This window comes from Malaclemys terrapin, chromosome 4 (assembly GCF_027887155.1).
Source record: "Malaclemys terrapin pileata isolate rMalTer1 chromosome 4, rMalTer1.hap1, whole genome shotgun sequence".
NCBI lineage: Eukaryota > Metazoa > Chordata > Testudines > Emydidae > Malaclemys > Malaclemys terrapin.
Window position 1 is genome coordinate 129,638,714 of NC_071508.1, and position 27,837 is coordinate 129,666,550.

The 27,837-nt window shown below is 44.7% G+C and overlaps 2 protein-coding genes across 7 annotated transcripts in view; one reads left to right on the forward strand and one right to left on the reverse strand.

The window, feature by feature from the left end:
• The window catches only part of EVL (Enah/Vasp-like), a 225,346-nt gene extending 201,720 nt beyond the window's left edge, over positions 1-23,626 (forward strand). For 4 of the 6 annotated variants that reach the window (XM_054025090.1, XM_054025088.1, XM_054025089.1 and 1 more), the window contains 7 exons: positions 7,027-7,087; positions 14,198-14,261; positions 16,649-16,715; positions 16,824-16,883; positions 20,448-20,514; positions 20,961-21,018; positions 23,023-23,626. In XM_054025090.1, the coding sequence (XP_053881065.1) occupies positions 7,027-7,087; positions 14,198-14,261; positions 16,649-16,715; positions 16,824-16,883; positions 20,448-20,514; positions 20,961-21,018; positions 23,023-23,060 (415 nt within the window). In that variant the 3' untranslated portion in view covers positions 23,061-23,626. The remainder of the gene's footprint in view (positions 1-7,026; positions 7,088-14,197; positions 14,262-16,648; positions 16,716-16,823; positions 16,884-20,447; positions 20,515-20,960; positions 21,019-23,022) is intronic. The other 2 variants (XM_054025092.1, XM_054025087.1) reach the window with 1 other exon arrangement.
• A 2,787-nt stretch (positions 23,627-26,413) lies between these two features.
• Positions 26,414-27,837, reverse strand: part of DEGS2 (delta 4-desaturase, sphingolipid 2) — a 30,719-nt gene continuing 29,295 nt past the window's right edge. The window contains exon 3 of the mRNA XM_054025095.1: positions 26,414-26,889. Coding sequence (XP_053881070.1) covers positions 26,743-26,889 — 147 coding nt within the window. The 3' untranslated portion in view covers positions 26,414-26,742. The remainder of the gene's footprint in view (positions 26,890-27,837) is intronic.

Sequence of the window (27,837 nt, forward strand, 5' to 3'; positions counted from 1 at the left end):
AGATCAGGTTAACAGCCTGACACGCTGCTATTCTTGTGTAGGTGCTATTCCCTGGACCCCATTTTTTTTTACATAGTAAAAGCATAGGTGTTGCCAGCCAGGGTGTCAAGCCAGCTTGAACTGCTCCAGCTGATCCTGCAGATTCTGTGGGAGAGAGCCTTAGAAGTTACTGATTTTTCTCTCTGCCTTTACTGGTTTACAATCTATGTCAAAGCTGCTGTGTTCTAAAGGAATGAGTTTTAACAGAGCCCCAGGAAGATAATTATTGTGGGGTATATTGAGTAGAATGGACCAAAAAAGTATCCAAAACTGCAATAACAAGATTGCATACTGGTAGCCTTTGAGGTAGTGAAATAAAAGGTCACTGTACTTCTTACCCAGCGAATACATCAAGTCAGCTAGGATGCCAGGTTAAGCAGATTCCTTGATGAGTCTACACAGGATTGAAAGCAGATAAGTCCCACCATAGCACATGTGCGTCATGCTCCCTGGATTCCCAAAGAATAACTTTCCAAAATCAATGCAGTGCAGGGGGATTAACGTCTGTTATTAGTAATGACATAGGAATATTTACTGGGTAGTGACTGCAGTACAGGATGCATTCATCTGACTTTTTGGTGTCACTGCAGCTTCTCTATGCTGCTGGAAATCAAAATGTACTGCCTGTTGCATAGAGAACATAGACAAGATTGAGTGGAAATAGATGCCCAGTTCTGTGTGCAGGCCAGTTTAACCAGCAAAGCACATCTCACCCAGAAGTCTGTCAAGACGTAAGCAAATGCTGCCCTCAGTTACTCCTCTACAATCCTATGCAAGTCAGAGGGTTAGTTTGCGGTAACTGCCAGCGGGATATTCTCTATGGGCCTCACCTGCAGTCGGATCCACATGGGTGCAAGGGTCCCCCTGCATGGATCCAATTACAGGACTAGAGCCTACATTTTTAATTTTAATTGTGTTTATTCTTTTTTCCCCCTCCCTTTTCCCTTTCCTTAGAAACCTCTCTCACTATAGGTTGCCACCTATCTTAGAACCTGTACAATAAATAATTGCCTCATAACATTATATCCTTTACAGATTTAAAAAATTCTCTCTACTACTTTACACCTTTGAATTATCCTTTGGCCATTATTAATAACATAATACCTGGCGTTGACAATTATTTTTACTGATTATATGTGCCAATGAAATGTTACTGGTCCTAAATATCTTTGGGCAAGTCCACACAAGTGTTTATATTCCTTGGCAGGACATGAGATATCACCCCTTAAAAATCACATCATTCTGATTCCCTTCTTTGCTTTTTCTCCCCCTCCTCCCCTTCCATTGTAATGTTCATTTTATCAGCCTGTAGCTCACAAGTGTCAGAGATGCTTTTGAGTTTATCTTAAAGGATTTTTTTTATTGTTTTACAAAGTGCAAACGGGGAAAGAGTAAAAATGCAGGAAGAGGAGGAGAGGAATAAATAGGAACAGATCCACTATTACAAAGCAAACAGATTTGAAATGGCTAAATAATGTTCTCTGGGGCAGAAAATGTTTCTTATTCAATTAGTCCAGACAGCTCTCCATCTCCTATTGGTTTCAACCAGAGTTCTACACACACAAGACATGCAGTTGTAAAGCACCATGTAAATGTACAGTCCTGTAAAACTGGTTATTAATAATATAAAATGGCAAATGTACAATTATCTCTGGTTCATTTGAATTCGAATAGTTATTCACTGGATTCAGTGGGTCAGATTATGAGCTCACTTTGTGCTGGTGTAAATAAAGAATGAAGAGTAAAACTGTTATATTAGAAGTTGTAATCAGGCCCAGTGACTAGTGTTGTATAAATAACCAGAACAGATGGATAGACACACTCCAGATGATAAGGAAAGACTCCCTCTCTTATGCTTGGAAGTATTAAGCCTCCCAAAATGTACATCTTTAATGTGTGGCTCTAATCTAAGAAAGAGGCTAATTAAGTGTGGCATCTATTTTTGCCAACAGATCTGGACCTTTGGTGTATGCAGAGTCATATGTGCTCACTCCAGTAACAAAAATAAGCTTTCCCTACATTTTACTCCTGTTAGCACTGCACAACCAACACAGCTGAGACTGAGTGAGCCACAGGTTCTGTTCTCCTATGGGAGTCGTCAGAAGAATTGTTTACTAAATTCCACCTGTGCAAACCCATTGAAGGCAGTAAGATTGCACAGGTGTCCACTGAGAATGTCATCTGAACAAAGTGCAGTTACACAGGTGTGAGTGAGGACTTCCTGTGACCTGCAGAACTTTGTTACTGGTGATGATGTACGAGGTGCCAGGAGAACTTGACTCCTGCGTTGCAGGTTGTGTTTGCAGGCTGGCAGTCAGAAAAAAAATCTTTTGTATCGTGTGAGTTCATTTTAAAAAAGAAAGTCATTGAGAGACCAACAGAATCCCCATTTTTCAGCGTAGGTCTGCACGCTAAGGATGGAATGTATCCAGGGTAGGCACAGTATCTGAGAAGCTAGGTTTCAGGTGATATAAAGCATTGCTTTCTAGACTTAGTGATTCCTATAATAGCAGCTGCTATAATCATTTCAGAACTGAAGTGGAAACAAAGGAGAATGAAGTGCTGTCTCACAAACCACTATCATTTCTAGCCCCATTAATTTTTTTGCAATATACCAGAACTTAAATCTAACATCAGCCTGTCACCCCAGCAGTGCTTTTCTTGGCATTGGTCCACAGAAGGATCTAGAAGATCCAAGACCTCTGACCACTGGAATTGTCATTTCCCCAGGCACTGACTTTCGTTTTTGCCAGTGGGTGCTGCTTTCTGCTGCTTTCCCCACTCCCCCTTCCCCATGCGAGTGGTGGGTGGGGCCGAGCGTGGGTGGGTCCTCGATGGGGAAGAGGCCAAGCGGGGGCAGGGCTTCGGAGCAGGGGCCAGGGCCCACAAAAGATTAATCTGTCCCGGCAGGTGCTGAGCACCCCCTATTTTTTTTTCAGCGGGTGCTTAAGCCCTGGAGCACCCAGGGAGTCAGCGCCTATGGTAATTCCTTGGAGATATCAAATACAGTAAAGTTATTAATGCTACTAAAACTATATAAACACTTCCTTGACCCCGTCCCCCACCTCCAATACATATACACACCAGTCACACATCATGGTAGATCTTAGTTTCATGGTTTTTTCAGGATTTACATGGACCACCTCTGTTTTTGAAATCTCTGAGGCTTTTCCTGCCAACAGTAAGAAGGAAAATCCCTTCACAGATCTTTCCTATTCAGTTGCTAAGGAGTTTGGAATTTGGTTTTGAGAGTTGTGTGGGGTTTTATTTTTCTTCTGTGGGGTGGATGTTGCTGGCCTCCGAGTCAGAAACTAAATAAAAATGCTGCCAGTTTAGTGGAAGAAAAATCTAATGAAGTGACTTCTAGAGGTGGAGGAGTATTTGATGGATTACAGTCATCACAGCCAAGGTCCATGTGGCATGTGGAGTTGCATTGCACCTAATAATCTAAAGTAGGAAATCAAACATCCCTGAATCTTTCTGATTCTATGCTCCAGATGAGGTGGATTTTCCTACAGCTGCCAAGTAGCATTCACACAATACAACCCTCCCATAGAGCTCACACAGTCCATCAAAGAGGCATGGTGGGTAGGTAATATCTTGTATTGACCCCGATACTGTTGGTGAAAGAGAGAAGCTTTCAAACTTATTGAGAGCTCTTCTTTGGGTCTGGGAAAGGTGCTCTGTGGGTATGTCTACACTGCAGTTAAACACCCGCAGCTGGCCCATGTCACAGGACTTGGGATCACGTGACTATAAAACTGCAGTGTGGATGTCCGGGCTCGGGCTGGAGTCCAGGCTCTGGGATCCTGCCTGAGCCCGGATGTCTACACAGCAGTTTAATAGCCCACCCCTGAAGCCTTAGCCCAACTCAGCTGACATAAGCCAGCCACTGGTGTTTAATTGCAGTGTAGAGATACCCAGAGTGTCACAGCTAAACAGGTGGAATAGATTGTTTAGCATAAGTAGTTAACACATATTGTAAGAGACCATTCAGTGTGAAGTGGATAGTTAACACCTCTGCAGTTATAGGACAAAAAGCGGGTTACAGATTATTGTGATAAACGATAAATCCAGTGTCTTTATTAAATCCAGAAGTTTTAGTGTCTAGCAAAGTGATTTTCAGGTTTCCTTTGAGGATGAGATCTGAGAGATCAGATGTGGAGTGATCACTTTGTGAAAAGTGTTCACACACCAGTAGTATGGTGTTTTTGTCTTTCTAATATTGTGGGACCAACAGGGCTACAAGAACACTGCAACAGTCCATTAAATTGAGTTGCACATGAAGACATCTTGGGCTCACTACTGCTGGCCACATAACAGAGCAGTCATGAAATTTGTGCCCCAGTGAAAAGGGTGAACACTTGTAAAAGGAGGTGAGGGGTAAAGAATAAGGGAAAAGGAAGATCCCAGATGCACCTAGACTGTCAATTCATAGTGTGTGAGTTATGCTTTGAAGAGGCAGTGGGCCTGAGTTTGCTTTCAGTTACACTGGTGCAAATCAGGAGTGACACTGTTCATGACAATAGAGTTAAACTGATATAAAAAACGGTATGAACAGTAGAGTGGGTGTTTTTGTTAGGATTAATTAGATGATGTTTGCACAGCACTTTGAAAATGTAAAGCACTACGTAAGTGCGAGGAATTATGTGGATGAATAAATGAAAACTGCCAACAATCCACACTTCCCCTGACCTTGGCTCTGAGCTTTGCCGAGGATAGAAATGTGGTATGTTTTCTCTAGTGCTTTTTAGACATTAAGCAGAGCTTGAGAATCGAAAGTGCATGCTCCCACTCCTCAGGAATCACATTATCATTGTGACTAATGTACTAAAAAAGAAAAAGAGAGTAGCAACTGAACAATACTTGCTTTCTTCTGAGCTACATTGTGGTTTGTAAGCCTCTCTCTAGAGAGAGCTGGTGAACTCCTAAACAGCAAGAACTCCCAGAGCCACTGTCAGGGCTGGCTCCAGGCACCAGCTTCTCAAGCAGGTGCTTGGGGCGGCCGCTCCGGAGAGGGGCGGCACGTCCAGATATTCAGCGGCAATTCGGCGGACAGTCCCTCACTCCGCCTGGGACTGAAGGACCTCCCGCCGAATTGCCGCCGCAGATCGCGATCGCGGCTTTTTTCTTTTTTTGTTTTTGTTTTTTGTTTTGTTTTGTTTTGGCTGCTTGGGGCAGCCAAAACCCTGGAGCCAGTCCTGGACACTGGCTAGTTCAGCCAGAATTCCTCTTGTGCTGACACTACTAGCCAGGAGGAAGGGCCGTGACTCCCTCGATTCCAGCCCCTTGGAGTCCAGCTATGTAAGTGCTAGTCTATGTCCTGAGGGCAAGAGCAGGAGACCAGCCACAGGCCTTCAAGAACCACCTTCTCCCGCTTTCCTAGCCTTCTATGCTTAAGTTGCGCCATGCCCCTCATAGGAACTAAGATAGATTGAAGTGACGCATTAGGCCACTGTCCCTCCCGCTGCCAGGACAGGATTGTTCCTGTATAAATAGGCTTGGCAGAATTCAATTTTGTTTTTATTTATAATTTCAACAGATAATATCAGTGTTTGCTTTTAAGCATTGTTTTACATGTTTGTTGATTTCAATTTTTGCAGTTGTGCAAAATAATGCAGGGGGGCGGAGAACAGACAATAATTATTTAGTGAGAGCAGACATTGAGATTCAAAAAGTTTAAGCTTTATAACTCTAAGGCTTTGGCTACAAGTTGCAGCACTGTACAACGCCAGTGTAGCCAAGGCCTTAAATCACAAGTTGTCAACATCACATGTCAAAATATACAAAGTAAATAGCCTTAAATTAACCTCTAATAAATTCCCAAGCAGCATTTTTTCTTACTTTGCCTATCTGTACATTTAGGTTATTCTGCATGGACATACGTTTTCAGCGGTTTATGTGTACATTGAAATTGATGTTTACCCACATTTACCGATAAAAATCAAATCCTTCCAAGCCTGCTTATAAATCACAGCGGTTTGTAACTTGTTTCCATGTTGAGCCACGCAGAGAGCGATGCTTTAGCCTGTCTCAGGCTGACAAAGGAATACGGAATCTTGGTCTCCGCTCAAATATTCTTCATTTAACTTTCTCAAACCCCTCTGAATGCTACAAGTGCCATGAACCTGAGGGCTTAGCAGTTCTACAGCCTTTGGATTGGCTTTGGGGCATTCAGAATCTCCCAGGATCCACCAGAGGCACAGGGCTATCCATGTGAAAGCCCAGGCCCGAGTACTGACTCTGGCCCCCTCCTGGCTTCCAGGCAGCCAGAGCTTTCCCTCACCCCCTGCTGCCTTGGAGTTCACACTCAATGGGGATTGTGGCACATCAGAAATGTAAACGTGTCCCCAGGCTGTACTATCTGCTCTGTGGATGCCCTTTGAGGCTGGTGGGGAGTGTGTGTGTGGAGGGGTTAATGTGCATTTCTCCCAGCCCCACATCTCCATGTCCACGTGCAGATCCTCAGGCCTACAGATTGTGCTCTCTGGGTCAGGGGTGGGGGCAGCAGAACGAGCGAGTTCTGTACATGGAGAGTCCGCTCGGCATATGGATTTTAGGGGGGAAATAATCTGGCCCAGTATTAGAACATCCACCTTAGTAGCCTATGTGCCAGTTTTTTTTATTATAGAAGCAGCCCTACACTTTGCAAGAAATTGTCTCTTAGTTGCTCAATGCCATGTCTATTTTCCTTACCCCTGTTCCTTTATACTGTACAACCCTGTACTTCTGTATGGTACCTTGACTCAAAATATTGATCCCCTGCCTGAAGATCCTGCTTCATAGAGGCCTAGTTTGGATTCTTAACCATGGGTCAAATCCTGTGCAGCCAGCATGTTCCGTCTTCTGCTAAAGAAATTCCACAACAGTAAAAGATAATCCTCACCAAGGCACAAATCAGTCTTTTCAAATGACGATTGAAGCCTTGTGCAGGAAATGCATTTCTAAAGGGTTGACTTTGTCCTACTTTTTTACCCCTGTGCAAAGGAGGAAAGCAGCGTCACAGTCAGACAAGCCAGCTGACAAAAAGGAAGAGGAAAGCCAAAACGTAAGTGAAACGTTCACCAGTATTGTGTGTCTGTGAAGCAAAAAGGGATCTCCCAAACTAGCTGATAAGTTGCAATCGCTTGAAGGCTGGAACCACTATACTTGCCCACTGCGCACACAATAAAATGACTAGCAAATGTTCATACATTCAACTAAACCCAAGCTAAATTCAGCTGCTACAGTCTACTTAGAAACAAGAATCCCTTCTTATTTATTCACAGAACAGATATGTCTAAACCACATCAGTGGTTGCCTCTTTGCACTGTGCTCACAGTGGTGTTTTTAAGGTTGAAGAGGCTGCCCCTCATTTATCCCTCAAGAATATTTGTGCCACCCAAAAGGAAAAGCCCCTCGTGTGGTAAATCCTATTAGCATCTCATCTCAGATCTGTTCCATATATTTTAGTTCAAGCTTGTTGCATCCCTGGGCAGCAGACATCAGCTGAACTGGCCTGTGTCATCCATCATAAACGATGGCTTTGGAAAGTAGATTACTTTAACCCCTCTGTAAAGCAAAAATCAGCTCGCTGCAGATGACAGATTACATTTAAAGCCGGTTTCTAATGGGGAGGGGGACAATAGTTTAGCCACAGAGCTGTTCAAAAGCTGTAACATATCTTTGTAAATGCATTCTATACCATCAAGTGTCCACTTGTTTCAGTTTGGTAGATCAAACAACATGAAATTTGGGCTCATGGCGGGGCTAGTAGTTTCAGTGCATTTCTGTTTTAACTGTTCTGTCCGTGTGCTGGATGTTTTAGTTGTCCTCTAAAAGATTAAATGAGGCCTTCAGTTTTGATTGCATTTTAAAGTGAACTTGGTGCTTGTGAAAGGAGCCACATTATCAGCCAGTAGACTGAAGTCCTTTGTTTATCCACAGAACAGTTACAGCCCAGGAGACCTTCCCCACTGATCTCCATACCTAGGGTATGTCTGCACTTCAATCAGAGGTGACTTCAGCATGTGTAGAAATACCTGAGCTAGCTTTGATCTAGGTAGCTCAAATGACAATAGCAGCAAAGCCGTGGCAGCATGGACTAGCAGTGTGAGTACATACCCAGGGTCCCAGGCAGGCTTGTGGGTTCACTGCCATTGTTATTTCAGTTAGATAGATCAAAGCTAGCCAGTATTTCTACCTATGCTGCAGTCACCTCTCTGATTGCAGTGTAGACATCCCCTAGAGGCAGCGTGTCTAGGAGGACAGGAGTAGTGCAGTCACCACTCCCATGCAGTCCTTTGCCTTTCTGCTGAGGCGACTGGGCCCATCGGCACTGTTATTGGCTTATGGCCTTGTAGTGCCTTGAAGGCAGAGCCCCATGCTGTGGATGCTTGCTGCCAATGCAGGAAAATCCGGAGGCATCATGCCTCAGGCACACTGCCGCTACAGCTTCAGAGAGCACCAGCCTCCAAGACAAAGCACCACTTGCTCCCCTCTCCTCTTTAGGGCATGGCCCCAGGGCTTCCCACCCCATTTGGAGAGGCTTGCTGCAACTGCAGTACTAAGGGTGCTTGCACTCCGTGAGTATGAAGGCTGCCATTGTGTGTAACCCCTAGCTAGGTGAGCAGGGCTGAGGCTGCCTCTATGACCACCCACTCTGCTCACAGCTTTTCCTGAAGCCTGGGTTTGAATCATTTACCTAGAAATGAAAGGCACAATTATCCAGATGCTGCTCTCCCTCAGCTGTTAAATGCTACTGTCTGCTTTGCCATTTGCTTTGCCATTAGCTCATATTCCACTCAGAGCTTTAGTTTAGTCACATTTTAACAGACCTTCCTTAGTGTGATGATTCTGGAATTCACCCATTGATTGTGCAACAATAACAACTTTGCAATGCCTTTATTGTTGTTTTGGTACCTTCTATCAAGCCTAATGCAAAGCCAGCAGCCATTCAAACTAACTGACTGCTTTTTCATTTTAGCTGACGTGTTTAGTGCTTTGTCATAGGAAGCTCTTAAATAGGGTGACCAGATCGCAGGAGTGAAATATCAGGACACATTGGGCGAGCGGGGCGGGGGGAGGGGAGAGGACGACAATGACAGACACAGGTGCACAGAGCCATGAGAGAGGGCCGTAGGAAGCTGCGAGAGGGGTTGAACGGCCCCTGCTGCAGCCCTCACCTTAAGCCACAGGGCAAGGACACCTATTGAATTCAATGAGAATTTTGCATGTGAATTGAGGTACCTAGTTCTGAGATTATAAAGCCAGAAGGGATCCGGTGATCACCTGGTCTCACCGCCTGTATAGCACAGACCTAGAACTTTCCCAAAAAAATTCCTAGAGGATAGCTTTTAGAAAAAGCTTTTAGAAAAACACCATAACCCTTAGTATATTGTTAATCGTTAATTACTCTTACCATTGAAAAGATATGCCTTATATCCAGTCTGAATTTGTCTAGCTGCAACTTCCAACCATTGGCTCATGCTCTATCTTTCTCGGCTAGACTGAAGTGCCCATTATTAACTATTTGTTCCCCATGTAGATACTTACAGTCTATAACCAAGTCACTTCTTAACCTTCTTTTTGTTAAGCTAAATAGATTGAGGTCCTTGAGTCGATCATTATAAGGCATGTTTTATAATCCTTTAATCAGTCTTGTGACTCTTCTCTGAACACTCTCCAATTTATCAATATCCTTCTTAAATTGTGCACACCAGAACTGGACACAGTATTCCAGCAGTGGTTGCACCAGTGCCAAATACAAAGATAAAATAACCTCTCTACTCCTGCTTGAGATTCCCCTATTTAGGCATCTGGGCACCCTATTTCCGTATGCATTTCCCCAGGTTTTTTTGTAAAAATCAAAACTGAACTGCCCCAGAAATTCTGGCATGTGGAATCATCGTGAAACTCGCATGGCTCCAACCCTGCCGATGAACCTTTAGATCCACTGCACAGACTTCTGCCACTTGAGCTAATGGAGTAAGTGATGGCAGAGGCAGTAGGTTGTCATCCTATATGTGATAGATCAGCTCTATAGGGGGATGAGACACTTTTTTTGCCACTGGGTTTCACAGATATCTGCTGACAAAAGAGGAACTGTGAAACTCAGGAATCCTGAGTCTATCCCAGGCTCCTGAATGGAGTGGTCTCTAGTAGTCAAAGACCCTTCTTCCCCGTCCCCTCCAGTCTATGTCTATCCTATTGCTGTCTAACCCGCCCCAGCTCCTCATCTGATTTCAACTGCCCCCCACTACAGCTCTGGATTCCTTGTCCCAGTTTCCTGGTCCTGTCTCACTCTCCTCTCTCCCCGCCCCCATCCCTCAGATGGGATGTTCGTTCCAGACTGGCAAAATTATAAGGCTTCCCAACATTTCAACACTTCCCATTATAAATTTTCGGTTGCTTAACTATAGGCTAGCTCTGCCTACAACAAAGCATATTCAGAACCTCTGATTAAGGGGATTATAAGTGTAGCAACCTCCATCATAGCTAGTCACCAAAGATTGAACCTGAGCCATCCAGACTTAAAAGCATGAGCTTCAACTACTTGAGTTCAAGATATAACTCCCTTAGCTGGTAGCTATACAGTTATCCTCTAAAAATCCACCAGAGGAGGGCACAAAACACATGTTGGACAGTGAATTACAATAGTGCCAAATATTATTATTAGACCTGCGATACTTTTCACAATGAACATCAGCAGGGGATAAACTGGGAGTTTAAGAATATTTGGAAAACAATTTTAGAATAACATTCAGTGCTGTGGTTTAAAAGAAAAAAAAACCTGTTAAAATTCATAACTTAGCAGTATTCAGTGTTTGAAAAAAAACAACTTTTAGGAGCTATGGTATACAAGTTAAGAATGTTGAAACAGGAAGATGTTATGCTTAGTTACCACTTGGGCAAGGTGGCGTGCTATGTAATACTTGCAAGATTTCACTGTAATGTTTTACAATATATAGCAGCGCAATGCTGATTCCATTGATATTGTTGAGCAATTCATGCTGATTTTATTTCAGCCCACATCTTAATAGTTTTGAATACTATAGATCACAATTTTCAGCTCAGTTGGTCTGAACATGCAGAGCTTTAAAACTGCTATGCTCTAAACTGTATATTAACTACAATTTTATAAACCTGCATGTCAAAGAACTGTGTGCCACTACTACTAGACAGTGGCACAAGGCAATTCAGTGTGAATCACAGAAATGTAGGACTGGAAGGGACAACAACAGGTCATCTAGTCAAACCCCTCCACTGAGGCAGGACTGAGTAATAACACTAGACCATCCTTGGCAGGTGTTTGTCTAACCTCTTAAAAATCTCCAATGAGTGCTATTCCATAACCTCTCTAGGTAATTTGTCCAGTGCTACAGTTAGGAAGTTTTTCCTAATGTCTAACCTAAATCTCCCTTGCTACAATATAAGCCCATTGCTTCTTTTTCCTGCATGTCCTGAGTGGGACGGGGGTGAGTCCAGGCAGTGGGATTGGGGGGAGGGAGGTCGAGGAAGTCGGTGGGTGTGTGGGGATGGACCAGGGGAAGCAGGGTGGAGGAACTGAGGGGGACAGGACTGGGACTGGGGGAGTCGGGGGGGGCTGAGGGAGATGGGACAGGACTGGGATGGTGGGAGTAGGGTAGGAGCTGAGGGGAGCATGAATGGAACAGGGTAGAGAGCTGTGTAGAGTGGGGCGGGATGGGGGAGACAATGGGGTTGGGCTGGGGAGGGTCGGGGGGGTTGGGGAGAGGGACAGGGTCTGGAGGAGATGAGACAGGGGAGCAGGACTGGAATGGGGGGAAGTTGAGGCGGTGGGACAGCAGGGGGAGTGATGGGGGTGGGATGATGGGAGAGGCGGAAGAAGAGATTTGGGGTAGGGCAGGGACTGAGGGCAGTGGGTTCGGGGTGGGAGGTACAGGGGGAACTGCGGGGGAGGCTGAGGGAACAGGGTCAGGGTGGGGGCTGAGGGCAGTGGGTCGGGTCTACACTGGCACCTCTCAGCATTGCTGTGCCGGGCGGCAGACCTGCGCCAGCGCTATCCTGGCAATGGAAGAGTCCTCAGTGGAAATGCAGACTTCATGACACAGACCCTCCTCCTCACTTCAAACCTGATGCTGCTCTGGTCAGTCGCTAGGCTCTTGTCACTTTCAAACTCATGCAGGGTATCTGGCTCTTTTTCAGTTCTCAGGTTAAGAAAAGCCTCTTCATTTTGTGAGGGCTTCAGCATTCACATTCCTACTTCACAAACTGTCTGCCTGACACATTGCTCCCGGGGCATTCATCTTTATTCATTATCGGCAGGTCCATCAGATTAACGAGCAACACAGGGGAAGGCAACACAATGGTGTCAAGGATTTTTAATTTTTCAAACCACTTTGGCCTCAACAGGGATAACAGCAAATCTGGACAGAGCAGATGGGTGTCAGGATGGGTTTGGGCATTTATTTATTTATTTATTTAAGTGAAAATGTTTGGGTCTGAGCAAAGGCTGCAAACTTCCCTTTGGAAACCTCTGCTGATCTTTTGCCCCGGGGCTAACGACAGCCTGGAATCCGGGACAGATTTCCACATCTATGCAGGGCGAGATGATCGGGGGGGGGGGGGAGACTGTGGGGGAGGCTGTTGGAACAGGGGCAGGAACTGAGGGCAGTGGATTGAGGGTGGGGGACACTGCGGGGGAGGCTGAGGGAACAGGGTCAGGGTGGGGGCTGAGGGCAGTGGGTCGGGTGAGATGATTGTGGGGAGGGGAGGGACTGTGGGGGAGGCAGAGGGAACAGGGTCAGAGGGGCTGAGGGCAGTGGATTGAGGTTGGGGGGCACAGGGGGGACTGCGGGGGAGGCTGAAGGAAGAGGGTCGGGGGGCTGAGGGCAGTGAATTGAGGTTGGGGACCACAGGGGGAACTGTAGGGGAGGCTGAGGGAACAGGGTCAGGGTGGGGCCTGAGGTCAGTGGGTCTGAGGGGAGCCCCCCAGAGGGACCTGCCAGGGGGCCAGGTGAGCCCAGCAGTGCTTACCTGGAACGGCTCCCAGGAAGCATCCAGCAGGCAGGTCCCTCCCAGTACCTCTGGCCCCTTCCTAGGGTCGGGTCGAGGGGAGGGGGGCAGGGGCGGGGGGGGCTCTCTGCCCGGCGACCGCTGCCGGAGTCTACAGGCCCCGCACCGCTGCAGCACGCAGGGGAGCCAGACCTCCTCGCTGCCTCTCTGTGTGCCGGGGCAGGGGCAGAGCTGTGCTCTGCAGGCTCCTGCCAGCCAGGCGGGGGGCCCCGTGGGCTGGTGCCGCCGCGCCAGGAGCTCACTGCGTGCTGTCCCAGGGCCCACCGGCTTGCCGCCGTCCCCCTCATATAGGGTGACCAGTCGTCCCAACCAATGTAGGGTCGGGACGCAGGACAAGTCCCCTAAAATCGGGACTGTCCCGATAATATCGGGATGTCTGGTCACCCTACTCTTAAATAATATTTACAGGTCAAATACATTAGTCTGGATTCTGCTCTTTGTTACCCTTATGTAAACCCCAGTGACATCAGCCCAATTTCTATGAAGAAATATTTAATGTCCTAGTTAGGATAGCTCAATAAACTGAAACTGCTACTACCATCATTAGTGGAGAGATTGGTCTAAATCCTGTTGTCACTTACTCCTGTGCAATCCAGCTGAAATCAGTGGAATTATATGGGGATAACAGACCAGAATCTGGTCCTGTATTTCTCCAGCAGTACAGACAGTTTCTGAACTTGGGGATTGATTAGCTCAAAGAATGGGCAACGGCAGCCAACACTTTTCAGTCACAAGCATGAGTCCAGCCCTAGTTGGTAGGTAGGGATGGGATATTGTTACCGTTTGCCCTCTGTTCAGTGACCTGAGTTGGTGGACTTCAGTTGAGTTCCTAGTAGAAAAGTGTTCCCATTAAAAAGAAAAAGAAAACACCACCCATCCGAATGTTCCTCCTTGCTGGTTTTAGTGGAGCGACCAGAGTTTAAATGGACTTGGGAGTGACCTACCTTCTCACCTTCGAGGTGGTCCCCTCATGTCAAGGTTGAGGCACATGGGCAAGAAGCTTGCACTGACACTGCCTGTGCTGTGGATGAACAGAGAACACACTCCATCACATTCATCAGTGACTGTTCACTTGAAAAATGTTGAGTCAAAATTTAGGAAATATCTTATTTTTCTTTTTTAGGAAGATGCTAGCACCTCGCCTTCACCAGTCACACGAGGCCCTAGCCAGCAGCAGAATTCTACAGGTATTAAATCTAATTATTAGCACTGTTCATCTTCTCCTTAATCCAGTGAAACATTTTACCATTGGAATCTGGGTTCATTATCTTAGCTCTGAGTAAGGGGGATTTACTAACAGAACATCCACAAATAGTTTTTGTTTTAAAATCTCTTTTGAGCAATAAAGGGTGAACGTGAATTTTCTTCTCTGATCAGCATAAAGACAGAACGGTGAATCTAGTTGTTTGGGCCTAGATTCTCTCACACACTGAAATCAATGAGAGTTAGGCCCCTAAATACCTTTGGAGATATGGACCTTGGTTCCTAATAGTCAGATCTCCCGTTGGCTTGTATCTGCATACGCTTCTGTTATGGGAGCTGCACTGATTTATACCAGCTGAGGATCTGGCCCTTAATGCAATTGCTAATCACAATGGGCCTGACCCACAAGGTGCCAGGCCAAACGAAGGAAGTTAGAGGCTCAGCACCTAACAGAATTGGGCCCTTAACATAATGTGGTTTTCAGTGATGAAGTTGAGAACAAAAGATTAAATAATAGATCATCTACAAGTCATACAGACACAACCTGGTGACGGTCGTGGGCCTTGTAAGCCTTACAGGGAAACCCTTCCAATAAAATGAGCACTTAGGGCTTATCTACATTTAAAACATAGCAGCGGCAGCTCCGCTGCTGTAGCACTTCAGTGACAATGCTTCCTATGCCCACAGGAGGACTTCTCCCGTCCACGTCCACGTCCACGTAGTTACTTCACCTCCCTGGGAGGCAGTAGCTAGGTTGACAGGAGAATTCTCCCATCAACATAGCGCTGTCTACACGGGGGTTAGATCGGTTTAACTGCGTTGCTCAGGGATGTGAATTTTTCACACACACTCTGGGCAACATAGTTATAGTGATCTAATTTCCTAGTGTAGACCAGGCCTTAGTCAGTCCTTTGGGACCCTCAGACCAGCATCACTTTTGAACACAGAAGGCATTGTTTGCTTGCTTGCTTGTGACGATGAGGAAGGATCAGATCGAAAGGGTGTATACAGATGAGCTGTAGGATTTTAGGGCTTTCTAAGCTCTTGAACTGAGTAATACTCTTAAGAATTGTATTTGGGAGGGGCTCATGTGTTCCTACAAATCCTCACACACACAAGTTGTATCTCATTGACTTCAGTGGGGCTATTCACTTACATACGGTCTATGTGAATCAGAAAGATTGGGCTCATAGTAAGGTACTTCAGGAAAGAAGGTTATATACTCCTCCTAGATATGCCAAGGCAGGAAAAATCAGGTATTTTTGGCTGAGTGTTTTGTAAAAATATACAGTGGGTTTGGCATTTTGTAACTTGGACCATATGAAATCCTCCATGGTGATTTGCATAGCTGTAATGCTGCCATCCCTTCTGAGATATCCGAATACTTTACAATTCTGTTGTCCCATTGACATTTGAACTAAACATTATAAAGTGTAAGTAGCATTTTTATTCATGTATCAGAGGGGTAGCCGTGTTAGTCTGAATCTGTAAAAAGCAACAGAGGGTCCTGTGGCACCTTTGAGACTAACAGAAGTATTGGGAGCATAAGCTTTCGTGGGTAAGAACCTCACTTCTTCAGATGCAAGTCATCTTCTTGCATCTGAAGAAGTGAGGTTCTTACCCACGAAAGCTTATGCTCCCAATACTTCTGTTAGTCTCAAAGGTGCCACAGGACCCATTTTTATTCATGATATTAGACACACGCAGCAGAATCTACTTAATTGGATCCTCTACCTTTTTTTGTTCTATAGATCACTTTGTAAACATGAGCCTCTTGTAGACCCAGCTCCCCAGTAGCCTTTATTCTCTGCTTTATTCTCAAAATGCTTCATACTGCAGACCACCAGGGAGGATCCGGAGACCATTAGTGGCCAGTCCCCAGCTGGAGATCTGCATGTCTGTCATTTTGATTAAACAGTTGTCACAATTAAGAGAAGAGGCCCTTTTAAATGTAAAAAAAAAGTCTAGAAAAAATAAATGAAAATATTGTAATTGAATTAAAATTATACTCATAGTATTTATTCCATATTTCTTCTTTTACTAGTTGAGTGATTTTTGTATTAAAAAAGCAAAACTCAGAACTCCACATCTTTTTAGTATGAGGTTAAACATCATTTAAGTGGTTGGCACTTGCTTAAGGAGATTGAATTTCATTGCCCCTCCTCTGCATAGATTTTTACTAATACTGTCCCAGTTAAAAGCAGCAGTCATTATTATTCTTTATTGCTAGCCTATCTGCTCCCGTGGATACATCTCTGTAAAGCATCCATCCCAGCTGAATAAATAAATATATAAGAAAAACAGTTTCATGTTTTTACTGTGCAAGGGAAAAAAACAGAATTAATCGTAATTCTTCATTCTTACTTTATAGACCCTGGGAAGAAGCCATGGGAAAGAAGCAATTCTGTTGAAAAGCCTGTATCTTCATTACTCTCTAGGTGAGCTGCACAGGTTACTCTCTAGAATAGTGACACAGTCTGGACTATAAGCATGCTATCTACATAAGGTGTGTTCAATTCATGTCTTATTTCATTCCATTGCCATAGAAATCCATCAGTGAAGAGTCTTGAAGCTAAGAGCCCCACACAATCCCAACTACCTTCTAGGTACTGAAAAATGATCTGGCTTCTTAACTGTCTCAGCTTGTCCTTTGGGAAATCATGTCATTGTTGGTGCAGCAACTAATATTCATTTGTCCTTGTCATGACTGTCCTCAGCCTGTTGTGATTTGCTCGTCTGCTGCTTTACTAACTCCTAGCCAGAGGCTGGTCTCAATTGGGCGGAGTGGTTGTGAATTTGCCAGGCCTGATATCAAAGAAAGTTCGGCTCAGGTAGTGAGTGGTAGTGCCATGAACTGCCATATGATTTCTATCCCTGAGCTCTCATTCAAGTAAGCATATGCTTAAGTATCACTGAAGTCAATGGGACTTAAGCACATGCTTCAGATTAAGTGATGCTAATGTGCTTTCCTAAATTGGGGCCCTGTCTCTTGTTTCCTGGGTGAATGGGGAGTATTCTGTGTCACAGGGAAGACAAGGGCCTGCTTGGTGGATCTGTTTGCCACCTAGCAGCCAGAAGAACCCTCCTCAACAGATCTTGCAGGGTGATCTTTCCTAACAGGAGACACTTTCATTGCCCAGCATCTGAGAACACTCAAAAGCAGAATCCGTCTGGGGGTCTGCACCCAGGAAAGGAGAAATTATTTTTGCATGCAGTAAGGAACATGTGCAGTGAGGAGTGGGGAAGGGAAAATGAAGCTGACTGCAGCATAGCAGCCACCAGAGAGGGCACCCAGGAAAGAGGAGACAGGATGCGTCTGGTTTTGTAGGCAGGAGAGTCGAAGGGAGGAGTCCAACAAAGCTCATCCGTCCAAATGGCCAAATTACAGGCATGATACGTTGATCCGAGGTTAAAGTGTGACATTGGAAAGCTAGAAAGAGGTTTTCTTCCAGTCCTTGGCCAGTACCACAATGCGGCTATCGTATAGAGCTCTGAGCGTTGTTGGGATAAGTCAGGGGTTGGAGGTGGGACATAGGTGCTTTAAATTATTCATTTCAGTAACAAACACTTTCCCTTATTTGACTGTTATTTTGTGCTACAGTGTTGTTAACACATAGAAAAATAAGTGGGTGATGGCAGATGTCTGTGGGTATTGTGTGAAAGACCAGGGTCAAATCCTGCCCCACATTTCATTGACTTCAGTGGGGTTGCACAGGTGTAACTAAAGGCAAAATTTGGCTGCCTGGGTCTATCCCAGATCCACCATACAATGTCAGCCATTAAAGATGTACCAGTTTTCATTTGATACAGATGATCATAGTATTCCCTGTCCTTGCAAATGCTGAGCTGAAGCTAGTTACCAAGTTCTCACGCGGTGACTGCTGTAAGACCACTGCTGTTTGGAGGATGTTCAGTGGGAAGTGCATTCACGTTCTGTTCTAGTTCTAGCACAAGAAACTACTCTGCTTGTTCTCTCTCTCATACACTTTGTGGGTGGGATTTTCAAAAGCACTCCCTGTTGGCCCAGCTCTGCTCCAGCAGAGTCAGTGGGCATTTGACCACAACCAGAGTTAGACCACCACTGCGTCCCTTCAGAAAACCCCATTCATAATCTTGCTCATAGCTCATTTGAGCAGCATAAGGGTCAGAATTTAGGAAACACAAAGGACTTGGTTGTGCAGCTTTTTCTTGGGCTAAAGGCCCACTGGAATCAATGCAAGACTTGCCTAAGAAAGAACTTGTACATAAAGATGATAGCAGAGCCAAGGCTGAAATGTTCTCCTTAGGCATAGGCCACTTGATCTTTTTCTAAAACACTTCATGAAGAGTCACCAATTTCAAAAAAGGGTTCATAACCTCTATTGGCTATTTTAACAAAGCAAGCCTCTCTAATGGTCAGCACTCTCAATAATGTCCACTGTGGTGCCCTTGGCAATAGCAAAGAGACAGGAATCAGGTGTAGTTACACAAATCTGAAGTCTTTGGGACGCTGGGCCAAGAAACACAGCTTGTGCTGCACAGCCTTACCACTCAGCCTGCCTAAGGCAGGACTTAGCAATGGGATGGATTGCTGACTACCTTCACTAACACGGGTAGGTTAAGCAAACATCATTTTTTTGGTTTTACCATTATTTTAACAGCTCACTAAGTCCTGAGCAGTCAAAGCAGTGTTTATTTTATAGGAAATGCAAGTGTGGAAGAGAGACTTAATTTTCAAATGTTGGAGTCAGACCTTGATCATGCAAACCTCCAGCACTGCTACACTAACTACACAGTGTTGTTGTGGCCATGTTGGTCCCAGGCTGTTAGAGAGAGAAGGTGGGTGAGGTAATATCTTTTATTGGACCAACTTCTATTAGTGAGAGAGGCAAGCTTTTGAGCTACACAGAGCTCTTCTTCAGGTCTGGGCACTGAGAACGTTTCTCAGATCTGAAGAACAGCTCTGTGTAAGCTCAAAAGCCTGTCTCTCTCTCCCACAGAAGTTGGTCCAATAAAAAAAAATTACCTCACCCGCCTTGTCACTGTAAATAATTAACAGCCATGAGGACTGCACCCTAAAGTAGCCACAGAGCTATCTAGAACTTAATATTATTGATCAGAACTCTTGGGATAAAGTGTTACATTTTAATTCACTCTTCAGCCTCTCCACTGCATTTTAAGATTAGAAAACAAGCTCTTTTGCTGGATGGTAGTGATCAGCTGCAGTCTGCTGTCGCAGTATAATGCTGCTTGCTTCGCAAGATACGCTGGCTGCAAAATACTGCTGAATGGCACAAGAGGGAGTAATGGAAGTTTAAAAAAGTTAACCTACTCAAGAGCTGTGTGTTGGGATTTCATCTAGGTCAGGGGTTCTCAACCTTTTTCTTTCTGAGATTCCCACCCCACCCCCCAACATGCTATAAAAACTCCAGGGCCCAGTGGCAGGAGGGGGCTTGGGGCTCTGGACTTCAGCCACCAGGTGGGGGTTGGGGAGGCTGGGGCTTCAGCTGCGGGGCCGGGGGGCTCAGGGCTCCAGGCTTGAGGCTTCTGCCCTGTGTGGGCACCGGGGCTCAGGGCTTTAGACTGTGGGGAGCACCGGGGTTCTCGCAACTTCAGCCCCACAGCTCTGATTCCGGGTTGAGACCCACAGGGGGTTCTGGGTTCAGCCCTGTGGTTCTGCTCCCAGCTTCAGCCCCATGAGCAGCGCTGGGGCTCAGGGCTTTAGCCCTGGGGGGAGCGCCAGGGCTCGGGGCTAACGGTGGCTCCACTCCTGGCTTCAGCCCCGAAGGGGATACCAAGGCTCGGGGCTTCAGCCCCAGAGCTCAGTTCCCGGCTTCAGCCCTGCGAGGGCACTGGGCTTCAGCCCAACTGGGGCTGGAGACACCTAGCTTCACCCCCATGACTTCATTCCTGGCTACAGACCCCTAGGGGACACTGGGTTCAGGGCCCCCTGTGGTTCTGCTCCTGGTTTCAGCCCCACACTTCAGCTGCAGGGCCCCCAGCCCCCTGAAACCAGCTCGAGGCCCCCCCCAGGGGGCTGCGGACCCCTGGTTGAGAACTGCTGATCTAGGTGTTGTGCAGCCAGTGACTATTAACATACTTTAATCATAATGACAGTAGCAAACACCACATGGCTTAGTAAACATTGCTGAGAATTGATTTGCTTTTATCCTTTGTTTCCGTTTCTCAAGGATGAAGCCCGTGAGCAGCAGCAATGATGTGGCTATGGATGCCTTAGATTTTGATCGAATGAAACAAGTGAGTGAGTGGGGTTTTTGAGCGTAGGGAATTTGATATGGGTAGCTGTCTTTCCCCTTTGTGTTTGTCATACATGAAGGGCAACTGTTTGGGCTAAATTAAGATAGAAACATCACTTTTTGCCTTTCTGTTTGCCCAAACTTACAACGCTCCTAGTATGGAGTAGATCAGAGTAGATCATAGTGATTCCTTGAAGCTCAGAGGGAAACAGTCCCATTGTTATTGGATCAAAATGCAATGCCACCCCCTCTTCCCTGGTACATCAGCAGGTACAGAACTCAAGCCCTTTGGTAGTCAGAACACAGATCCAGAACATAGAACCACTGGTCCTAAAGGAGTAAAGTTATTTAGCTGGCAGAAGTAGTGGGTTTTGATCATCTATATGGGCCAGCCCGTAATGGAGGCCATAGAATTCTGAACACACATCTTTTGTTTTGTCTCATCAGGAAATATTGGAGGAAGTTGTAAGAGAGTTACACAAAGTGAAAGAAGAGATAATTGATGGTAAGAAATAAAAGATAATTGATTTTGATAAGTTTGATCCTGAGAGATTTCACTCAGATTCAACACATAAGAAAATAAAAGCTGCGAGTTCCTCAGAAAGTAGTTTTACAGCTACTTTCCAAGCAGCTCTTTGTTAAATATGTATTAGTTATATGTAGATATGAAATAGATGTGACACGTATGGATGACTATTGCTCAGAAGCTGGAGTGGAACCACAAGAGACAGCAGTATCTACCCATACTGAGTTTTGATCACTCAGTTGCATTTTTACATGCCGTGCTTGTGTGTGCTCTGTTTTGAAGCTTGAACACAAGGCATTCAGTCTGAATCTTTTCAGCAGTTTTGCTTTGCCTTTGGGGCTGGCATAGCTTTTACCTGACATCCTGGTATCAAAGTCAACTGTGTGTGTACATCAAAGCTTCATGTAAGGGATTTTTACCAGCAATACAAAGCTTGCCCTCTTTCATGCTCAAAGCTCAGCCAGCACTGGTTTAAATGCAGACCAGAAAGAAGGACGTTCTGCTGTCCTTGGTCTTTCAGTTACTCTGCTATGCTATGAATTCTCACCTTTGGTAAATACAATAGGGTTTCAAATCCTCACGTAGAACAAAACTGAGTTTCTCCACATGTGTGTGGGTTTGTTCATTCAGTAAATTTTGCCCTACCTTAAACAAACTGACTAGATTCCAATCCTGGCTGCTGTTCTAGCAGAGAAAACACCCATAACCTAGTGCTGTTCCAAGACCAAAGGAAATTGTTTATACAGCAATAAAAACACTCCATTACACAATTGCTGGGGTCATTGAACTTGTTGCTAAGGCAACTGAAAAGAAGCAAGAAGAAATCTTGTTTTAGTATTTACAACTCCATCCCCTAATTTGCTATATGAGTATTATTAATTATAAGTGGTACCATATCAGAACATTAGTGTATCAGGGTGATGGTTCTGAGAAATCCCCACACTGAGGGCCAAAATCCCCTTCCCAACAGCTGCAATGATCATAATCTAAATCTCAGAAGATGTGTTTGTCTCATAAACTTGTTTTTTTAACCATATTCTAGCAAAATACAGTTTTCTAGAATGATTTGAAACTACATAAAAAGAATACGAATTTCTATAGAGTGCGACTGTCAATAGGAAGTGTAAGACTTTTCCATGCACATCAGCACTAGCATAGAATGAACTGTGTGGTCCACTTGTTAGGTAGAGGAAAGGGAATCAGAATTCTTTGGCTCTGATCCCACCTGGCTGTATGACCTATGCTACAATACTTGACCTGTACGTATGTACACACAAGGGCAGTGTGAGGCTTAACTTATAAAGCATTAAACAGTATTATAGAAATGTCATATTATCATAGAATATCAGGGTTGGAAGGGACCTCAGGAGGTCATCTAGTCCAACCCCCTGCTCAAAGCAGGACCAATCCCCAGACAGATTTTTGACCCAGATCCGTAAATGGCCCCCTCAAGGATTGAACTCTCAACTCTGGGTTTAGCAGGCCAATGCTCAAACCACTGAGCTATCCCTTCCCCTCAATATAATGTATTGTTAAAAGGCATTGAAAAAATTGATACTATTTGACTAAGATTTGCGGTTCGGGGCAACATAAATGGTGGTGTAAGGCAGCCTAATTGTGGTGCCATTGAAATCAGTGGGAGGTTTGCCTTTGATTTCAATGGCGGCAGGAGCAGACACAAGGAGTGCAATTTGGGAGGCCCCAGGGGAAAATTTTAACAGGAAAAGCAACTATTAGGCGTGTGCCAGAAGGTACAAAATAGAACAGCCCTTTCACCCCTCTAACCTTCCACACACACTTCCTTACTGCGTCCTCTTGTTTTTCCCCAGCTGCAATCCCACCCTTCTGCCCCCTTTGCTATGCAAGTTACTCGCATCCTCTTACCAGTGTATAACTTACACTACCTCTGCCTTTGGCTCTGAGTATTTACCGCCTGTCACTGGGAGTAGTTGTCTGAATTAACCTTTTGGTTTGGTTTTCCAGCCATAAGGCAGGAGTTGAGTAGAATCAGTACAACATAATGACTGCACAGCATCTGCGAGGTACTAAGGATGCTAGGAAGATCGGATCATTTCTAAGTGTACCAAGGTCACGCAAGATGGTGAAAGAGGACACCTGCACTGTCTTTGTTCTTAAACCCTTTTTATTAGCAGACTGAGCACACTTTGAAGCTTGCTGCTGCCTTGGATTTGCTTCATTTTAAAAGTCTTAATCTAAAGAAAATATTAAATTTTAAATTTCTGGATTTTTTAGATTTCATCTGACACAGCACATCCGATTTGTCAGCCTTTTTTGTATTTTGTATTTGCTTATTTAAATGTATTATGTTTCTTTTTAGTAGTAGGTAAGAAAACATGTGAACCATTTGCTTTTAATAGATGACTTCAAAGTAATTTTACTGGTAGTCTGCAATGTAAATGAAGACCCTTTGCCAACAGAAATGTATTGTGGCATCACCAGAAGAAACAGAGACATGTTAGTTGTCAGCCGCCAAGGTCTTTGACTCAGAGTTATCACAATATTAAAACGGTACGTCAGTGCACCACAGTATCTGTGTTCATATTGGTAATAAACTGTTTATTGTCCATATGGCCCTGCTTTTGGTTTTGTTCATTAGTTGCTCTGGCTTTGCACTTTAATTTCCACTGTGTTGCTGTGGTGTGTTTTCTTGCTGGTTTTGGAGGCTCTGCTGAGAACACAAGAGCAAGGCTGCCTGCATGTTGTGAAATCTCATGTAACATTCATTTTTAATCAAACAAGCAGGAGAGTCCTGTCAATGGAGCATTAACCTGCACATCAGAATCTGGCCAAGCAGGCAACTCATTACCTACTCCCCTTTCCCTGACCACTCTTAGCAGTGCAATGCCAGGTGGGGAACAGCTGGCTGCTAGCCCCATCTTCCTGCAGTAGTTGAGGCACAGGGTCTTACCTCTGCCCGCCATCTATGTTGACCAGGGCCAGACTGCAAACAGGCTACTAGAATCTGGAAATACTGCATCCCAGAGTCTCACAGCCCTGCAAGCTCATATTGTCATCAGTAACATTTACTGACCAGTAGTTGGTCCCAGTGTCCCACTGCTCCACTGAGACCACCACTAACCCCTCCACCCTCTCACTCGTTCCCTTCCTGCCTCCCTCCTCCTCCTCTACAAAAACCCCAACCCCATTCCCTGACTTTTAATTTGTAAAGGGTTTGTTGTTTTGTTTTTAAGAAGGCTGCAGCCTACTCAGAGCAAGGGTGGGTGACAGAGTTAATAACTTCAGCCCCGCTGCTGCAGCTTTACTGATGTTCTAAAAATTTCCCATGGTTGCTCACATGCCCCTACTACAGGCAAAGCCTAGGGGCTGCCTTTAGACAACATTTCAATTGAAATTGGGCATTTCAACCTCTGCGTTGTCACACCGCAGTCCTGGAGGCAACGTTGGTACCCGATACTTGACCTTTATTTTCTGTAGTCCAACAGTGCCTGACTGCTCAGCTCTTACTACTTGTGCAATAAGTAGGGGCCATTCTTTCAGCCTAGTATAGGCTTGAGAATTTCTGCTAACTTAGGTCTGTTTAAGATTTACAATCCTTGTTCTATCTTCCTGCCCTTGATCATTTTGAATGGCATGAGAGAAATCAAACAGTTTGAGCTCACTTCTTATTAAAACTGTCATTTTCCATCCACAGCTGCTACTGAAGCAGTAGCTCCTGCAGTCAGCTTTTTAAAAGCCCAGATCTCTTGAATTGTGCGAACTTTTTATTTCTTGAGTGAAGTCAAATCAGCTGGTCCCCAAGCTGAAGAGCATGTCGTATTTTATTTAGTCTTCTAGCCTCTCTTTGAGCCGTGCTAAATTAACAGAAAAAGCAGCATCGAGGCAAGTAATGAGGTAGCAGCTGGTACAACAGAGGAAGGATGGTTTGATTAATAGTAATCAAAGACGGCCAAGAAATTAGGAGAGGGTAAGAGTGCCTTGTAATGTTAGAAGTTTACTTAATAGCACTCCAGTTTATTAATCTTCCACAAGTCTCTCAGGTAGGGTTAAGAAATCTGCCAGGCTAGTTTATACCGTAAATTGAAAACAGCACGACAGAGTGAAGCAGAATGGAGGGAGGGCTATGTTTAGAAATAGCAGAAGTTTAGACATTTATGTACAGTTTGTTTTTCTGTACAAATGAAATGATTCACAGATGTTTTATAGTAAGGTAACATTGTAGAAGAGTGTTTCGTCTTGAGCTAGTCTGTTAAGTGAAATGAAAACAGTTCAGCACATAGTGCAGTTGTCCTGTAAGATGTTAAATGTTAATTCAAGGGGTACGTCTTCACTACCCGCCGTATCGGCGGGAAGCAATCGATTTATCCGGGATCGATATATCGCGTCTTGTTAAGATGCGATATATCGATCCCCGAACGTGCTCACCGTCGACTCCGGAACTCCACCAGAGCGAGCGGCGGTAGCGCAGTCGGCGTGGGAGCCACGGCCATCGATCCCGCGCCGTCTGGACCCCAGGTAATTCGATCCAAGATACTTCGACTTCAGCTATGCTATTCGCGTATCTTGGATCGATCCCTCCCCCCCCCCCCCAGTGTAGACCAGCCCATAGTATTAGAAATCCTGTTTCTCAGCTTGCACATCCAACAGAATAGGAGCTTATGGCTTTTCCCTGAGTGCATTAGCCCCAGAAAGGCTGTGGCTGATCTCCTCTTGGAATATGGTTCTATATGTATTGAATCATGCTTACAAACATTACAGGCAGGAGGTTGGCCCTGCAGCGCTAATGACAGCGAAAGTTGAATGAGCTGGGTTTTATTCTGACTCACATGTTCAGCAGCATCAGGACTGACGTCTCAAGGGGAGTGTGCTTGGCAAACTGAAAAGAAATCTCTCCACTACAGTGAGTAAGTTGATCTGACGTAGATGAGAATAGGAAATGAAGTTCCATCTTCATTTGTACAGTCACTGTCCAGAGCACAATTTCACTGGATGTGACAAACCATACCATTGTGTTTGCACATGGGAATAAGATTCCTGGAGGTTTTCCACCTATTGCATTTTGGGTCTATCCCTGCCTTCCCAAACCCATATGATGTGGCAGCAATATTGCAGTAGCTGTTGACCCAGTTGTAATCTGCTCAGAAACCAAGATGTAGCTCAGAGATGACTGTACTTGAAGTAGCATGTATAATACAGCCCTAGCCCTCATCCATCCAAGGAAGTAAGGGGTTGAGTTTTTGCTCTTGAATCCTGGCTGCCTCCTGCTTGCATTGACCTATTAAGGCAAGCCAACCACCTGTTGAAGTGTGTGTCTCCATTCCTCCAAAGATTAGAAGCATTCTGCACCACAGAACAGGTCTAAACTGAATCTCGTGCCACACATGCATGGTCCTGATGAAAAGGGGGGAAAATGTTTAATGTGGATTTAAAATGTAACAGTTTCACCCAGATACAAAGGATGGTGCATCTATGTAGCCTCTGCTATAAACATACATGTGTGATATCCTGCCAAAGAGCAATGTTACATAAGCAAAAATCCTTTTAATAAAATTTACAGTATTCTAAAACAGTGCCTGTGGTTTCCTTCAATATTTCATCACCTTTGGTACTACAGAAAAGGTAAGTGCATAGAAATATTACTTCAGATCATTTATAGCTCTGAAAACTCAAGTTCACGAAAATTGGATTTTTTTTAACATTATTAATGAAGATGCTAAAGCAAATCTATTGGTTTTCTGTTGCTAGTTTACATATTCTCTTAATCCGTGAGTAAGGACCAATGCTGTCATCAAAAACAAAATCCCAGAGAACTCGAACCCAAGATTGGTGCTGCGGAAGGTTGTCATAATATTCTGCTGCTATCTTCTTCACCTGAAAAGAACAAGAGACCATTTAACCAGCATTGCATTGTCAGAGGTTCTTCTCTATCTAGCTGAGATTGTATCTTGCCCAATGTAACTTTTTAAGATCCACACCAATAAGTCTTTCAATGAAAAGCATCCCATGTCACACTCTGCTCTATGACTATGAATGATGTAGCATTTTTGACAACTATTTCTAGTGGAAAGAAACATTGAACTAGCATTCCACATTTTCCTCTGAGTATTTTTGCACACAATGTTTAGTAGTCCACTTTGTATGACTGAAATACTCCAGCTACCGCCTTGCTTGCACTAGAAATAAAAAATATTACAGAAACCAGTCTTTTTAGCTGTAGCATCTAAATTCTGTTCCACTTTGTTTCCCCATTTAATAGTTGCTGTTAACTTAGTCTCAAACTAATCTGGCATCCCGTTACATTTTCCTGTAGACACAGGCCTGATAAAGAATTCAGGGATGTTCTGGTTCTAGAACTTTGGTTTAAAAAAAAAAAAAACAACTCTGATCTGTATCTAGAGCCATTTGGAAACTTCATAATGGGCTTCTATCTCCAATGGACTGAACCAACCCCTTTAGTCCTAACACGCCCTCAGAATTTGAAGAAGAAAAAAAAAATGGGTCTGATTCTGATCTTTGTATTTTAGTTCCCCAGGACTGGATTTCAGCAGTGTTTTATGAGGAGGGAAGGGATACATGAATTGGTCTGATTCATCATGAGAACAAGGCCTTGTTATGAGCTATCAGGACTCCACCACAGCATAATTCACTCATTTTGTGCCACCCACTTTTGTTCCTGAACCCTTAAACATGTTCAGGTGTCACAATTCAGTGAAAGATCAAACCAGTTCAGAAGACACTGAGTGCTGCTTGGCCACAGTTCTGTTTCTCCCTGTGTGCCATTACTAGCTGGTATTTCAGCTGCACACCTGATCTCAGACT